General features: G+C 36.3%; 2 protein-coding genes across 2 annotated transcripts in view; one reads left to right on the forward strand and one right to left on the reverse strand.

Annotated features, from left to right (window-relative positions):
• Positions 1 to 8,487, reverse strand: part of LOC111321038 (lon protease homolog 2, peroxisomal) — an 18,405-nt gene extending 9,918 nt beyond the window's left edge. Inside the window, exons 1-12 of the mRNA XM_022923807.2 lie at positions 8,327 to 8,487; positions 8,129 to 8,216; positions 7,315 to 7,504; positions 6,787 to 6,902; positions 5,241 to 5,324; positions 4,426 to 4,494; positions 3,088 to 3,159; positions 2,590 to 2,699; positions 925 to 976; positions 672 to 718; positions 452 to 526; positions 183 to 277 (exon numbers count right to left, since the gene is read on the reverse strand). Coding sequence (XP_022779542.1) covers positions 183 to 277; positions 452 to 526; positions 672 to 718; positions 925 to 976; positions 2,590 to 2,699; positions 3,088 to 3,159; positions 4,426 to 4,494; positions 5,241 to 5,324; positions 6,787 to 6,902; positions 7,315 to 7,504; positions 8,129 to 8,216; positions 8,327 to 8,436 — 1,108 coding nt within the window. The 5' untranslated portion in view covers positions 8,437 to 8,487. The remainder of the gene's footprint in view (positions 1 to 182; positions 278 to 451; positions 527 to 671; positions 719 to 924; positions 977 to 2,589; positions 2,700 to 3,087; positions 3,160 to 4,425; positions 4,495 to 5,240; positions 5,325 to 6,786; positions 6,903 to 7,314; positions 7,505 to 8,128; positions 8,217 to 8,326) is intronic.
• Positions 8,135 to 14,898, forward strand: LOC111321133 (large ribosomal subunit protein mL52). The gene is made up of 5 exons (XM_088753352.1): positions 8,135 to 8,274; positions 8,699 to 8,789; positions 9,082 to 9,149; positions 12,243 to 12,307; positions 13,330 to 14,898. The coding sequence occupies exons 2-5, from the start codon at positions 8,719 to 8,721 to the stop codon at positions 13,426 to 13,428; spliced, it is 303 nt and encodes a 100-aa protein (XP_088609478.1). The 5' UTR covers positions 8,135 to 8,274; positions 8,699 to 8,718; the 3' UTR covers positions 13,429 to 14,898.
• The last annotated feature ends 764 nt before the right edge of the window (positions 14,899 to 15,662 follow it).

Consider the following 15,662-nt stretch of genomic DNA (forward strand, 5'->3'; position numbering starts at 1 on the left):
GTAAGTACCCAATTACAAGTATATTTTTAATGAAATTGCAAAAAGCCTGACCATCTGACTGGTTGACCAACTGACCTACATGTACTGACAAACTTCAGCAGGGAACATTGATGAAATGAGAGACAAGTTGACAAAAGATTAACAAAGACTTGGTCTGTTTAATTTCAAAAACACAGGTTTACCTTTCAAACTGTTTTTCAATTTGCGAACGGCCAGATATTCAATGACTCTCTTCTTCAGTTTCTCCAAGCCATAATGATCATGATCCAGATCCGCTCTAAAATGGTATTATGTAGAAACAATATTTCACTAGCTGCCAGATCAATTATTCTCTTTTGTGAGTCTTCTGTACCAATCACAGAGAAATGTAAAGCAAAACCCAGTAAACAATCTTTAACTGCTTAACAAAATCAACTGAAAATTGCTGTTTGCAATTTCTACCCACTTTTACCTTGCTTGGGAGATGTCTAACTTGTCTGTGGTTTCTTTGCTCCATGGGAGGTCAACCATCCACTCCAGATAATTTCTATAAAAATTTTTGACACATATTAGTTAATAGAGCCTTCTCTTCTTGAGCAAGGGCTTTCAATTGTAACATACAAGTACAAGGAGCATATTATATTATCATACAGAGTATGATAAGTACATTTCAAATAAATCAGTGAAAGTACCTTGCTGTAGCATGTTCTGGGAACTGTGGGGGCATCTTCTTCAAGCGCTAAAGATAATGGTTATGAAAAGGAAAATATCATCCGTAACTTTAATAAAATACAAATATTAAATAGATCAGAGTTCCACACAAAGAGAGTTTAACTTTTGCCTTCCCAGTAGCCAATGCAGCCCACAAATAACAGGTTACAAGGACATTGGGTCCTGGGAGAGTCCTTATACCCTGGATAAATGATACATGGGATAGAAACCTACCTTCAACTCCTTTATAGCTACTTTGAAAGCATGTTCTGGAAGATCAGCAGACCTGACGAAAAAAAAAGGGAATAAGAAATAATAACAACTTAAGGACTGAGTTAAGTCTTACAAGACAGAAAAATAGTTGCCGTAACACTGTGATCTACGTTATGAACTTGAGCTAAACATCATCGCATCCAGCTTGACCAGTGAATCAGTCAGTAACTACTATTTTCTCCATATTACAGTTACCATTGCCCTATCTTTTGCACACATCTGACAGGGCTGTATGAGAGGCATTTCTCTCCAATCCTGCTACAGTGTAACATCAATCAATCAATCAATCTATCAATCAATCCTTTATTTAAACACGTGACACCTAGGAGTACAGAAGTTCTCGTTAAAACGTGTATGTGTATGTACAATTAGAAATAAAACATAATTTCTGTAAGAATACAAATAATAAGTAGATCTATTAAATAACTAAAAACAGGATCGAAGATCACGAACAAGAGCTATCAATAAAAAGTTACAATATTAACAATATTAACAATATTAACAATAACAATATTTACAATCACTACCACTAAGCCATGTGGGCTTTAAGAGAACGCTTGAATGAAACAATATCTTGAGATTCTCTGAGTCTAGGAGGTAGCGCATTCCAAAGTTTACTAGCTAAAAATGAAAAAGACCGATGTAAAAACTCAAGATTAAAAGGAGGTAAATCTAGCCTTGTACTGAGCCCGCGTAAACTATATGGTACATTTCTAAAATGAAAAAAATCACTTATATAAGGAGCCCCCTTATCATACAAGCACTTATATAACATAACTAACGATTGGAATTGCCTACGATTCTCCAAAGACTTAATGTTGGCCAACTTGAGGAGGAAGTCGTATGACACAGACTTTGAGAAGCCTAATATAGTTCTTAATATAAAGTAATTAGTTGTCTCTATTTTAGTTTGGTAATTTTTGGTAATAACAGTCAAAATTTGAGTGTTACTGCCAAACTTTGTCAATTTTTAAGTTACTGTAACTCAAAATTTAGCAATGAAATATTGTATAAAAACGGATAGTATTCTAGCATCAATAGCATTTTCCTTTTTATTCCATGAAAATGATCACTTCAAAAAGTAAAAAACTAATTCAATTTTAAAAACTACCTTTAAAAAACTAGATTACAGGAAAACTGAAAAAGGTGCCACTGCGATCAACTTTTTTCTCCTTCTGAAATAATCCAAAACAGAATCCGATTTGAATTTTAGAATGTTACATTATGCATGTCACTGTACCCAAGCAATAATCATGTGAATGTAAATTCACTACCCATCTTTATTACAAGACTTGGGCAGTCAGAGGGCCAATCACTAAATTCAACCAATCAAAATGCTCTATTGCCAGTCGATATTCTCTCAGTATTGGACCGGGCACTGTCCCAAATGTTCCCGAATGATACCGCACTTGTGTCCCTTTGCACTTCAGTGGCATAATAAATCTCTTATTAACCAAGCTTGCTTGGGACCGTACCGGAAGAATATCGGCCCTCAGTCTTTTTTGTACGGACCGAGCGCAGCAAGGTCCGTACTGTCAAGACCTCAGGCCGATATTCTCCCAGTATGGCCCTCACGCTTGGTTAATAAGATATATGTAAAAAACAGTTTTAAAAAATTTACCATACCTTATTCTCCTTTCAAGTTCCTCGACATCATCTTCATCATCATTGTCATCGTCATCATCTAAACCTTTGGAAATCCTTTTTGGTTCCTTGGGCACAAGCATGTTGCCGCGCTTAAATAGACAACAACAGATTTGACAAATACTCAAAGATCAGAGCAAGGCCAACAAAAGTCAGCTTGAAAATCAAAATGTTAGCAATAATGACCCTTTTGAATTGAAACTGCATTTTTTTTGTTCACATTCAGCTTTACATTTACACCACATTAAACAAAGCATAAATTATTTGTTCTCTAGTATTTTACACTAACATCTTTAAGATCTCCAGCAACTGATGCTGTTGACTTAAGTTAATGTTCAGTATCAATTCACACCAGAAGTGCATCACAGGGCTTCCTTTAAAATTTTATGTAGGGCCTTCCATGGATTCTCAAAACTTTTCGGAGACATCTTCATTTAACAGATTAAGGATGATGAGATATTAGAACATTCCTCTCAGTACCTTAGTATTACTTTTCCACATCCTTCTGTTAAATTCTGGACCACCCTTTGGCGGGTGGCTTCCTCTCAGTCCCTGAAATTTAAACAGATTTCAGCCATCAATCATGTAGAAACTGACAAAATCATAATAAAAAAGATTTCCCAACTATTTGACACAATACATGGGTTAAAAAGAAATAGAGGGCTTAATCTAATTTTCTAAGATTATTCCTTGCAAAGGCAAGACAATAGGTGAACTCTCATGAACAAAGTAGTGCTCCTCACAACCCAGAAAAATTAATTAACAGGTACCAGCAAGATATAAAGGATAACCTGTTCAAAGGCCAAGCTTGCTACACTAAACATGAGAATGGAACATTCATCACCTGAGCAAGAAAAAAATCCTGACACTCTGACTTATTTTTTTAAACAGGAGTAACAAGTAATTGTTTATCTGATGCATTTCCTTATTAAGTGTGTTTATTTTAAGTTCAAAGATAAATAAACTTTCCCAAACAATCAGGTTACTTTCTAAATTTAGTTTACTCTAAAAAAACAATGATTATCATGTTTTTGCACTTTTGATCATTACCTGTTAAAAAGTGCACTATAAATTAATAAATTATGACTATTATTAAATTATTATTTATGCTTACTATAATTTTAACCCTTAAACTTCCACGATGTGATTGTTAATTCTCCCATTTACCTGCTTCACATCTGCTTGTGAATGCAGTTAAGAGAATTTTTGCATTCAATCAAGAAAATAAATTCTACTTGGAATGATAAGTCTGAGTATTCTCATTACCTGTTTGCTGGATAATGTATATAAATTAAAGGGAAAAGTTACATGTTGATTAATTCTGAGATTTAAAGGCAGGTCAAATTTGTTCACAGAAAGATTGTCCCAATTACAAAAAGACAATGTGTCAATTAATATCACATAAAATGAGACAGGGAACTGCTGTGAATGTAATCAAACAATCATAATCATGATAACATTTACTCGTATCTATTACATACCATAGTTAGTCATATACCTTGTGACTAGCACACTTGCCAAAATAATTCAGCAACTTAATTGAAACTTCATTTGCATGGCTTATTAAATTTAACCATTTTACTCCCATGGTCTGATTTTTTATTGACTCCCATCTTGCTGGTACATATTTTCTTGTAAATTGGTGATGAGAATGTGTTCTTACATCAAGAAAACAACTTCTACCTGATAAATTTGAGTATTCCTGTTAGGTTGAGTAAAGGATGTATATATGGATATTATAGAGAGAAGTTACATTTTAATCACTCCTGGGAGTTCAAAGATTAACACAATGTTAATAAACTAAAAGATGTACTCCACCTCTTTTTGTCTTCGTACCAAATGAAGAGATTTCTTGAATCTTTCAATCAAATCTACTGTATTCAGGATCTACACAGTCAAATAGATAGGAGATCATATTCACTGACAATTAGTTTTTCTACTTTGATATTGTGTCAAGAACCTAGCTCTTGATAACTCTCAATAAAGAAATGACAACTTTAAATTTAAATTTACAAGACATGCTTCGACATTCTCATGTCATCTTCAGTTGCAAATGAGCTTTTAACGGTTGTACGTTTGAATTTATATTAAGGTACGTTACAAATTACATCAGGACTTATGTTACAATTTGAATATTAAATACGCGTATAATGAAAATAGCTCGCGCATAACTAGACCAAAAAAAATTTGTAATAATAATAATAAATAAATAATAAAAGACAAAGAAACAACATAATTAAAAGGAAAGAGATAAATCCAAATGCTTCAATTGCTGATTACGAATGGGTTTTTCCCACTTAATATGCAATGCCACTTTGATCTTAATTTGGAATTTTGAGGCGGCAGAATCTAAGATCGTGAAACATTCTGTATCACAAGAGTCAAGACAGGCCCTTGATGATTGCAGGTGTCTGTAAATATGCGAAGACTTGTCCGACAAGAGGTGCTCACGAACTTGTATACAAATGTGGTCTCACCAATGCAACTGGCATTACAGCCAGCACACGAACATTATTTTATAAATGACACGCAAACGTAGACCTAGCAGTACTGAATCTTTCTTTCTTGATAACTCCTAAACGTGAAAAGGTTACAAAACTATCAAGTCGTTTAATAACAGCAAAGAACTATACCTCTAGTTTTTCAAAGTAAGAAGCTTTCACAATAGATGCCAAAGTGTCAGGAAGACTCCCATCTGGTATTCCACCCAACATGTCCTATAAAACGTAGATAAGTGTTATTGTTTACTAGTGAGGTCAACACAACTTAAAGAATTCCCATATAAATTCACAAAACCCCTCAGTGTGCCTTAAATTGTTTTAAGGTCTTCACAATGTGGAGTGTGATTCTACAATTCCAGTTGTAAACCTTCCTGCTGGAAAAGATTTTTCCTATAGTAGAAAATATTCTGCCATATATGACATAAATTTCTTTTTCAGTTAACAAAATCAAAGCAAGCGGTTTCCAAAGGGAAATATTGGTCCTTATTACACGACTCGGGCAGTCAGAGGGCCAATAACTAAAATCAACCAATCAAAATGCTCTATTGCCGGTCAATATTCTCTCAGTATTGGACCGGGCACTGTCCCGAATGGTCCCGAATGATACCACACCTGTGTCCCTTTGAACTTCAGTCGTATAATAAATCTCTTATTAACCAAGCTTGCTCGGGACCGTACTAGAAGAATATCAGCCCTCAGTCTTTTTTGTATGGACCTCGCTGCGCTCGGTCCATACTGTCAAGACCTCGGGCCGATATTCTCCCAGTACGCCCCTCGCGCTTGGTTAATAAGATATATATCTTGCTTACTAGAGAACTTAAGCACCAGGCTCTTTTGCGACGGCGACGGCGACCGGAAGAGACTTTTTGTTCCGGTAGGCGTTCTGGGGTTGTCTGTCAAGTCGCCTTCGTTTCGCGCGAACGTGAGAACCTTCATTTTGGCGTTGTATCCAGAACGTGAGTATTTTTCTCTCACTAGCTTGTCTCAAACTTGTTGTAACATTTTATTTTGCTCTTGTTACCTTTTTAGAATTATTTTCTTTCATGCTGTTCAAATTGTATACTCAAGCATAGATAAACACACGGACATTTTCATTTCTCGTAGCTTGGAGCAAAAGATGTCGGCGCCCGCCTCCGATGGAAAGCCAAAGCAAGCTTAACTATTGAGTCTTTCGAAGATATTTCAACGGAAAATATTTTCATGTTTAGGCTTAATAAGTTTACATTTTTCCTCGACCATCGGTCAAATAGATGAATTGACGTATTTTGCTTTTAGAGCTATGGAGTGGAATGAAGATCATGATGTTATTTTGCTTCGAGAAATCCTGGCGAGCGATTTGTTTTCATTAAAAAAAAAAGCAGGTTTCTCATCTCACTAAAGGATGACATGCTCTCACACAGCTTATCTTAAAAGCGAACAGAGTTTGCTACCGACGTCGCCGCCGCAAACCTCGTCTAGCTGCTTAACGTTTATATTTTGGTGGGAACGACGTTGTTCTCTTCCCAGGCTCTTTCGGTCGCTAAAGTTGCCGTTGCCTCTAAAACGACCGGTGCTTAAGTTCCGTAATAAGTTGGCAGTGAGGATCACCATATAACAATAGCTATTGAAACAAGCATGGTATATGTACCTTAAATTTCTGTTTTTACAAACCTCAAACTTCATAACTTTCAACCATTACCTTTAACCTGGAAACAAATGGAACTCTCCCATCCAACATGTTCACCAGCTCATTTGAACACAGTCGAAATTCTTCAGCTAGCATTGTTAAATCAGCATTTTTCCTTATTTCTGCCTCTGTAATCCAGAAACATTGGTCAGACTACTATCACTTCGAAGAAATTTTTTTTCATCTTGTCATGAGTGCAGGACAAAGAAAAAGTTCTGAAAATTATCTGTGATCTTTAACAGAACAGATGCACAACAACATGAAATGTATTGGTTAACTCTTTGTCTCCTGAGATCTAATTATTAATTTCCTCCTCTAGCTGCTTACACATTTCATTGTAAACTAGTCACAAGAATTTGGTGTTAGATCAAGATAACAACTTCTACCTGATAAGTTTGAGTATTCTCAGCACCTGTTTGCTGAATGATAAATGAATATTGTTGGGAGAAGTTACATGTTAATCAATTCTAGGAATTAAAGGGTTAAAGTGATACTGTTTTGAGAAGTTTAGGCTAGCCTTGTGTACAGTATGTACTGTACCTTGTTCAGATGGCTTGTCTAACTGTGTCACCTCTGCTATCAGATAAGGCTCCTCCATGACAATTCTATCAATTCTAAATCTGCACAGTCCAGTAACAAGCAGGGTGTACAGAGGCTTTGGCCAGTTTGTACCTGTCACTTGAACTACTACAGATGCTGTACCAAAGGCATGTAACAATGATTCTTCATCCTGTGGATTATAAATGAATCAACTGTATTGAGATTTGGTGGTGCAAAAATCGCCTTGAAACATTTGTGCTCCTTAAAAAATACAAAAATATTTGCTCTGCTTCTGCGATCACTTCTGCTGAATTGAACAAAGGGTCAATAAATTCTACCTAAACAGAAAAAAATTATTGAATTCAATAATACTTGTCATTTTTAAAATGATTGATGTATTTCTTTTCATTTCATATATTTAACCCAATCACAGAGGTTGCTCGGGTTTAGAATTTTTATATCAAGAGTCACTTTGCAGTATCTGCCCTGAAATTGATAACTACAGTTACGCTCGCTAAGTTATGTAAACTAAGTTAATTAAGATATAACTTTTCTACTTTCCCTTTACCGGGAAAAATTGAACTAGTTTACCCAAAAAATTACTGCAGTTACGCATAAAAACCCCAGCTACTTTATTGGAACTATTATTTATCACAGGAAAACAAACTGCTAACGCATAGTCATTCTGCTTGTGACGAACTTCCGGTCCAATATGAAAATTTGCGTGCAGCTTAATGTCACGTTCGCTAGTACACTGCACAAAACCGAAGATTAGCGAGACATAAATAATTTACAATAACCTTGTGCAGCTTACCTCTTTCGCTGATCGTCGTGGTACCACACCTATGATCACACTGCTTAGGGTGTCCTTTCGAAGAAGTCTTGTATCGATCATACGGAGGCTGTGACGATTAAACAGTGACACGCAAGACAACAGCTGAGCTCATGTAATGTAAAAAGGTACGCGTAGTAGCGGAAAAGAACGCGCTTAAGGTTCAAGTTTTTTTCTTACCTGGCATTGTCTCGTACAGCAATCCTCATGGAAGAGCCCGGTAAAAGGACTTTGTCCTTGAGGATAAGCAATGGAAGGCGTTTAGGGAGATCTCGGTTTGGAACCACCATGATGCTGAGATGTTGCTGTTTATTGAATCAGGGTGAGCTGGTAACTAGAGTTATTCCATCTAGTACCCAGATTCCTACTCTGACAATGTGACACTAGAAGTTATCTTACATGATACAATAGAGCCTATAATCAAAGATGGCGGCCTTAATTCGAAATCGAATTATTGGTAAGAATTCTCTGAAGTTATTTGTATGGTTTCTTATTGATTTTGATCATAAATTTATATTTAAATTCTTCTTTTTCGTCTGATTTTGTTTCCAGTGTTGGCAAGACCATCAACGATGTCTGTAAATTGCATTCGATATTGGAGTACTTTACTAACGCTTCATGCTGGACAAAAAATGAGATTGAGGTACGTTAAATACGTGATGAATTACCACTTTAACTTTCAGGAACTCTTTCGCAGTTCTCCCTTCCAGCTGCCTTACATGTGCTTGTTAATTCTATAGGTGAGTTTGGTACCACATCGGTCCCTCTAGCTGTTGTTTTAAACTAACTGCAACCAACAGTTGATTTGCTGAATAATGAATTAAGGATGTTAGCTGTACATGTACGGAAACATTGGGCGTTAATTACTTCTCATAGTTTAAGGGGAACAATTTGCAGCAAATTTTAATCCCTACCACTCCTTTTTATTTGAGCAGCCGAGGCCAGGCACGCGATGGAATAGCTTATGGACCTCTCACTGACCTACCAGACTGGAGTTTTGCAGGTAGACTTTCGACCTCTATACACAGTTAGATGAAATCTAATAATTTAGATATATCAACAAAGTTGAAATGGTAAATTGGCCACCGTAACGATTACAAAAGCTGACGTTTCGAGCGTTAGCCCTTCGTCGCAGCGAATAGAGGAATTGTGGGTTGTGCGTGCTTTTAAAGGTGGTAAATGGAGCTACGTTACTGGTGGGAACATGACAACGAGAAAAACAAGAATTCTTGCCAATTTACCTTGCCTTTATTTCGATGAAATCTACTTGCGCTCTTTGACGAATGATGCAATATTATTGGCTGTGCAAGTTGCTATCTATTTGACAAATTGATTTCATGTTGCCCTGCATCTATAATGGCTCAAGATTTCACTAAAATGTGGTTAGAACAAAAAAGTGGCACATGAGATGCGGCCTAGTACTGTACAAACCCATGAATATATGGAATCTATTTGTTAACATGATGAAAAAGAAAATTTTGGAAAGAGTACCATATAACCCCATACATTAATTATGCATTCCACTTCTTTGTCTTTCAAGACAAAACTTTAAAAACAAAGTCTACTAGTCTGAATGCATAATTAATGTATGGAGTTATATGGTACTCTTGCCGAAAATTTTTGTCAATGGTGATGCTATGTATCTGCCCTCTAGCACCTGATAAATAAGTACTAATCAAACTGAGGTTATCCTGCAATTCATCTTATTATGTAATCCACCATAGATGGTGAGTAATGTGAGTTGGCTGACAGTTTGGTTGTAAACATAATAATATACATGAAAAAAATAACATGCTTCTTATGGGCTGTAAATGAGTGTATTTTTCTTGTGACACAATTACAAAATTGTATGGCAAGTACAAATTATAAATAGCATGGATGCTTTTATAATTTTGCCTGTCTTTACTTTTATGATGGATTTTACATATAAATTATTAATAAGTAATACCATGATTTCTTATGCAATTTGGTGTCAATAAGCACTTGTAAATCTTTCAAAGATTGCAAACTGCACTTGCCTCATGGGCTTGTGGAGTTTTGTTGTATTTGAAAAATTTGCTTGTGCCTGTTAACAATAAATTGCATTTGGAATCATGCTATCACCTATACAAATAACATAAAAAAAGCTTAAATCAATAATTGCCACCTCTTCCTTTGTGTTGCTTTTCCATCATTGGCTAATGCACAGCATGGGCATCAAAACTGTCTCAACACCACAGGATAGGTGTCATTGCCACAGATAGTGAAAATGAATTAGTCTTATGTTCTGATTGGTTTCACGAGAAAAGTAGCAAGACGAATATCGCAGTTATGACCATTTATATCTCACTATTTTGCATTTAATCATTGCAACCAGGTATCTATAGCTTACACAAGATGGCAACCAAGAAAGAAAGTAAACATAGGTTCCCTGATGAATCCTCCCAAAGATATTCATGGTTCGTAAAATCTTGAAAAGGTCTTGAATTTTAACGGTTGTCTTGAAAAGTCCTTGAATTTGGTTAAGTCCTTGAAAAGTACTTGATTTCTTTAGTAGGTCATGAAAAGTCCTTGAAATTTAGCGACTTCTGTGCGCCTTATCGCTTTTCTGATGAATTAAACGATTTTGCTATGGAAAATTTGTCCACGTCTAGTAACTACCCAAAAGCGAAAATGGTCAGTATAAAACGTGAGTGGTACATGAAGCAAAGTTGAGTCTGTGCCTCAATTTCATGCGCAAGGCCTCTAATGTGGGGTAGTCTGCCATGTGCTTTTGTTTTAAGGGGCAATGTAAACATGGGCTATGGTTTGGTCAATGAATTTTTCATTTCCCTTTGTTTTCAATTTAATTGAGCGATGGGCAAATGTGTATTCAATCATGAATGGTTTAGATTTATGAATAAAACTTAGTCCTTGAAAACCATTTTTTGTCCTTGAAAAGTCCTTGAATTTTGTTTGTCTGAAGTTGTACAGACCATGGATATTGCTGCTTTTTGCAAATTAATTTTTGCAGCTGCATTGTATCCTGCAACTGCAATAGCATTATCTTGGGGAGATTAACTCTTGTGATCTAAAACTTGGTAAACCTAAAACTACATACAGTGAGGAAAACTTTGCAGTGCAATTCACTATGGTCCACCACAAATTGATTGAACAAGAAGGTATTAGATGTCAACCTTAATCCTTTTTCATCCTTTGACAATAAAATTGTCTAAATAAAATTTCATTTGGCAGACTAGGCTGAAAATCTTTATTACCATTTTCTTTGTGAATGTGCCAAACCATTTGAGAAACATTATATCGGCTCAGATTTGGAGAAGTTTTTCTCTAAAACGATCTTTCAAATGCAACCCTTAATTCCGTGAAATTCCGCAAATGTCTTGACACCTAGGGAAAATTTTTTCTTCAGATTACAGGTAGAATCATAAATCATGTGAAAATTTGAAGTCACTGCAACAAATCTGTCACGAAATATTTTAATCTCAAAGTTGGCCAAAATTCCAAATTAGCCTCAGGTGCCACCTTAAGCTTTTTTAATCTAATTGTTATCTGACTGTATCTTGTCTATCAACACACACAATACTGTTAATTAACAATTATTCACCACAGGCTCAGTGAATGTTGTTGAATAATCCCCAAGAAAAAATCATCTCGCACATGGTGATTATGGTGGGATATGACCCAATCCTTAACCAATCATTGCACCTGCATCTGTATAATCACAGGAGCAATTATACTACCTGATTATGTTTAGATTGAGGGTTTACCATTGATTGATCATTTAGTTCCCATCTACAGAATTTTGATATTGTATATAAAGTTTATTCCCTATTTTTAGTGGCTTTCACTGTCAAATACATAACAGTGTTATATTTCAGGAACCACAGACGTCTGTGTAAAGTCGTTCTTTAAAATGATTGGGTTTTATCAACTAAGTTGAAATTGTAAATTGGCCACAATAAGGGGTTAAAAAGCTTTCAACCCTTTACAGTAGTCAATTTACAATTTTAACATAGTTGATAAACCAAATTACCTTGTTACCCCCAGTGACGCAGCACTACAGTTTCTTTAGAAACTTACCCCCTTAAAAAGGATTGTTTTGCTTTCGAAATATCAGATGGGACACCTGCACCAGAAACAAAAAAGAGGCGAATAAGACGTTTGAAAAGAATGGATGTGGCTGTAAGTTGTGAACAATGCAATACAAGCGGTTGTTATTGAACACATAATCAATTAGCCCTCTACTTGATTTGCCTTTTGCCATATATGGTGCTTTGATTTTTATGGAAACTGATGAGGTTTAAGTGGAATTTACGAGTGAGTATGTCCCTGACCCTTTGACCTAGAAGAATGAGTGGCATCTAATTCCCCCTTAAGATATATCACCCTGAATAATGCATTCATTTCATGAGAATTTATAACATCGCTTTACAAAAGTGCACGCTCTGATTGGCTAATATGCTCGATCCATTTGCCCATGGGTTGCCCACTGATGTCAGTTTGTTTTGCTTTTTTTTTCAAGACAACTTTTTTCATTGATGTTGCCATTTCTTACAACATAATTCCTGTTTTTTTGTGGGTTTTTTGCTCGTGAAATATGGAAAAATTTTGTAATTTTTCTGGAGATAAGGAAGGAAATTCTTGTGAGCTTCCAAATTTCGAGCTCAGTTTTTTTGACAGGCCTGACCGGCTAAGAGTTTGAGATTTGTGAACTTGAGCAAGCAGGAGCTTAATTAGCTGGTTGAACAATTAAATATTTATATGCGAAACATAAGATGATTGAAAGTCTCAATGTTATGAAAAGAAATGGTTAACTTGCAGCATGCAACCATCGAGTTATGGATGCACTTGGGAGGTTTGCTAAGCACTCAAGAAGCTAGAGTTGCACTCGGCTATCGCCTTGTGTGACTCTTACCGTAAATACGCTTCTTTCGTGCTTAGCAACCTCCTATGTGCATCCATAACTCAATGGTTGTACGCTGCATGCTAACCATTTCTTAAAGAGGAAATGATGACTAACTAAAGAAGTTCTTGATTGTTCAACAAATTCTCCTTGTCAGTGCCTTAACAAATGTATAGAGAACAGTATGGAGAATATGCATACTGATGTCAGGGTGTACAGGGGTAGACAGAAACTTCCCATTTAGGTGAGAATGATAGCAATTTTCTTGAAGAATAGTTTAATCAGGTTTGTTTTGCTCTAGCATCAAATCGTAACATATTTGAATGAGGTGGAGAAAGCGGGTGAAGCAAGGGATGAAGATGGAAATGTTTTGGATCCGACCAAACTGCCAAAGAAATAACAAGAGATGTGTTGAGGAGAGAATTCTCAATTCTGTGACACAGACATAACCATGCAGCAGCTGCAGTCCCAAAGAAAGAGCAGCCATTTAGGAAAAACAGCTCGTCCTTCTGTAGTAAAAGTATTCCTTTTTTTTTTTAATGCAGAGCATATGCTTTCACTCCCAGGATCTCATTAGCAATTCTCCTTACTGTCTGCCATACAATTCTTATGATGTTAGTTTGGAGAATTTGTTATTGGATCAACTAATAATCCCCTTATTGATATTTTTCTTTATTCTCATCACTTGTCTGCATATTGTAAGGAGAAATTCTGTGTTGATCACTCATGGGAGTTAAAGGTTTTTAAGGCTAGTTATACTTTAACTATTTTTCTTTACTACTTATGACTTTACAAGCAATATTTAAAGTTTTCATTACAATGTCTGAAGAATTGACATTTGCTGGTATTGTGAATTCTTTGAGCAATGCATGTTCAAGTCAAGACAGTTGAGAGCTTTGTATTTTTCAAGATCTTTTGCGGAGTAAATTTACTATAATCATGCTTTCAATGTGATTTTATTGCAAGCCAACATGTTGGCTCCCAGACATAGTCATCACATAATACTGTGACAAATGCTTTCCCATGATTGCAACACAACATGAGATAACATCACAGGGAGCCCAGACAAGCGACGAGTCTGGTTGTTTATTCCAAATATAAAGGAATGTGTGGGAGAATATTGAAGAGTCTTATTATCGTAAACTTATATCATGAAGTATCTGAGTTAAAGCTCAAAGTAAATGTAAACCTACCTCACTTGCTGTGTATTGTCGTTTCTGTGGCTCTAAATGGCGAAATTGAGCGATTTGGTTGGTTTTGCGTCGACTGTTACGATACTTTATAGGAAGGAGATATAGTAGCAGTCGACGCAAAACTCACCAAATCGCTCGAATTCGCCATTTAGAGCCACAGAAACGACAATACACAGCAAGTGAGGTAGGTTTACATTTATTTTGAGCTTTAACTCAGACATTTCATGATATATAAGTTTAAGATAATAAGACTCTTCAATATTCTCCCATACATTCCTTTATATTTCGACTAAACAACCAGACTCGTCGCTTGTCTGGTCTCCCTGTGATAACATAAATTGTGGAACCGATGTAAGTCAAAATTCAAGTTGGTAGTTTCCTTTAAGTTGTATTATTTTTGTCCATTTAAGAACAATTCAGGATACTGTGTACATGCAAAATTAAACGACACTTTAAGACTGAGATAACTGTTGCAGGTCAACCTTATAGAGCAGCGACTATCGTTTACAGACAGAATATTTAGAAACACTTATAAATAATGCTGGTATCACACGGACAGACCAAGTAAGGTAACATCTGCGCCCGGTTCAAGTCCTCTAAGCTGGTGCGATATCCTATTCGAGGCGCTAAAAAGTGAAACTGTATATCGTGTTTAAAATTAAAGAAAACAAAGCTAAGCCCTGTTTGATGGCATATACCTGTTAAGAGGAGGTCTTCTGGATTTTCGGTTTTGACTGTATTTTAGATGGGTTTTTCGGTTTTTGGGCCAAGAAGGTTCGGTTTAACGGTTTTAATGTACAGAGCGGTTTGCGGATTTTACGTGTTTTTGCATTCGGTTTTTCCTTTTTGACCCCTTTAAAGGTGAAAATTTAGCGGTTTTGCCAGGTTTGCATGCGGTTTTCGGTTTTGCTGCCTTTTTTCGTCGGTTTTTCGGTTTTGGAGGGTTTTTTCTCCGGTTTTGCGGTTTCCCAGAGGCCCCAATTGCCCCCCCCCCCCTACTGTTAAGGCAAAAGTAGGGGGATCTAACACCCCCTCCCCCTCCCCCGCAGTATCCATCATTTCACTTCAAAAGGCACAACTGACATTAAGAGAGAACAGTATGACACGTTGCAAGGTTCCCGACAGAAAAAAATAAATAAAAAAAAAAAACGCAAGTACGTTTTTTGTGCAATACGATTCTTCTTTTGACGATCACACGGTGCGATCTCCAATTAGTTGATGTGGATTAAAGCGACGTGACCTTCCCATTTCTTCTAGGGTCTCGGCTTAAACTTCGGGGAAGTCCGTAAACGATCCTAGTCACCTATTCATCTCGAGAATGCGACCACATGAACTCGTCAAATTCCTTAACCATTTTTACGTCTGTGTTGCAGCGTGAAGGGAATCTGGGATAAGAAGGAATGAACTGATGAGAATCAAAGGAAAATTTGGGTGTGTCCAT

The sequence above is a fragment of the Stylophora pistillata genome, chromosome 3 (assembly GCF_964205215.1).
Source record: "Stylophora pistillata chromosome 3, jaStyPist1.2, whole genome shotgun sequence".
Classification (NCBI taxonomy): Eukaryota; Metazoa; Cnidaria; class Anthozoa; order Scleractinia; family Pocilloporidae; genus Stylophora; species Stylophora pistillata.

Bases quoted from the DNA above. Each gene is read 5' to 3' on its own strand.
- LOC111321133 (XM_088753352.1), top strand. From the start codon at position 8,719: ATGTCTGTAAATTGCATTCGATATTGGAGTACTTTACTAACGCTTCAT. The intron at 8,790-9,081 runs GTACGTTAAATA...TTATTTGAGCAG, and splicing joins GGACAAAAAATGAGATTGAG to CCGAGGCCAGGCACGCGATG. The intron at 9,150-12,242 runs GTAGACTTTCGA...TCGAAATATCAG, and splicing joins ACCAGACTGGAGTTTTGCAG to ATGGGACACCTGCACCAGAA.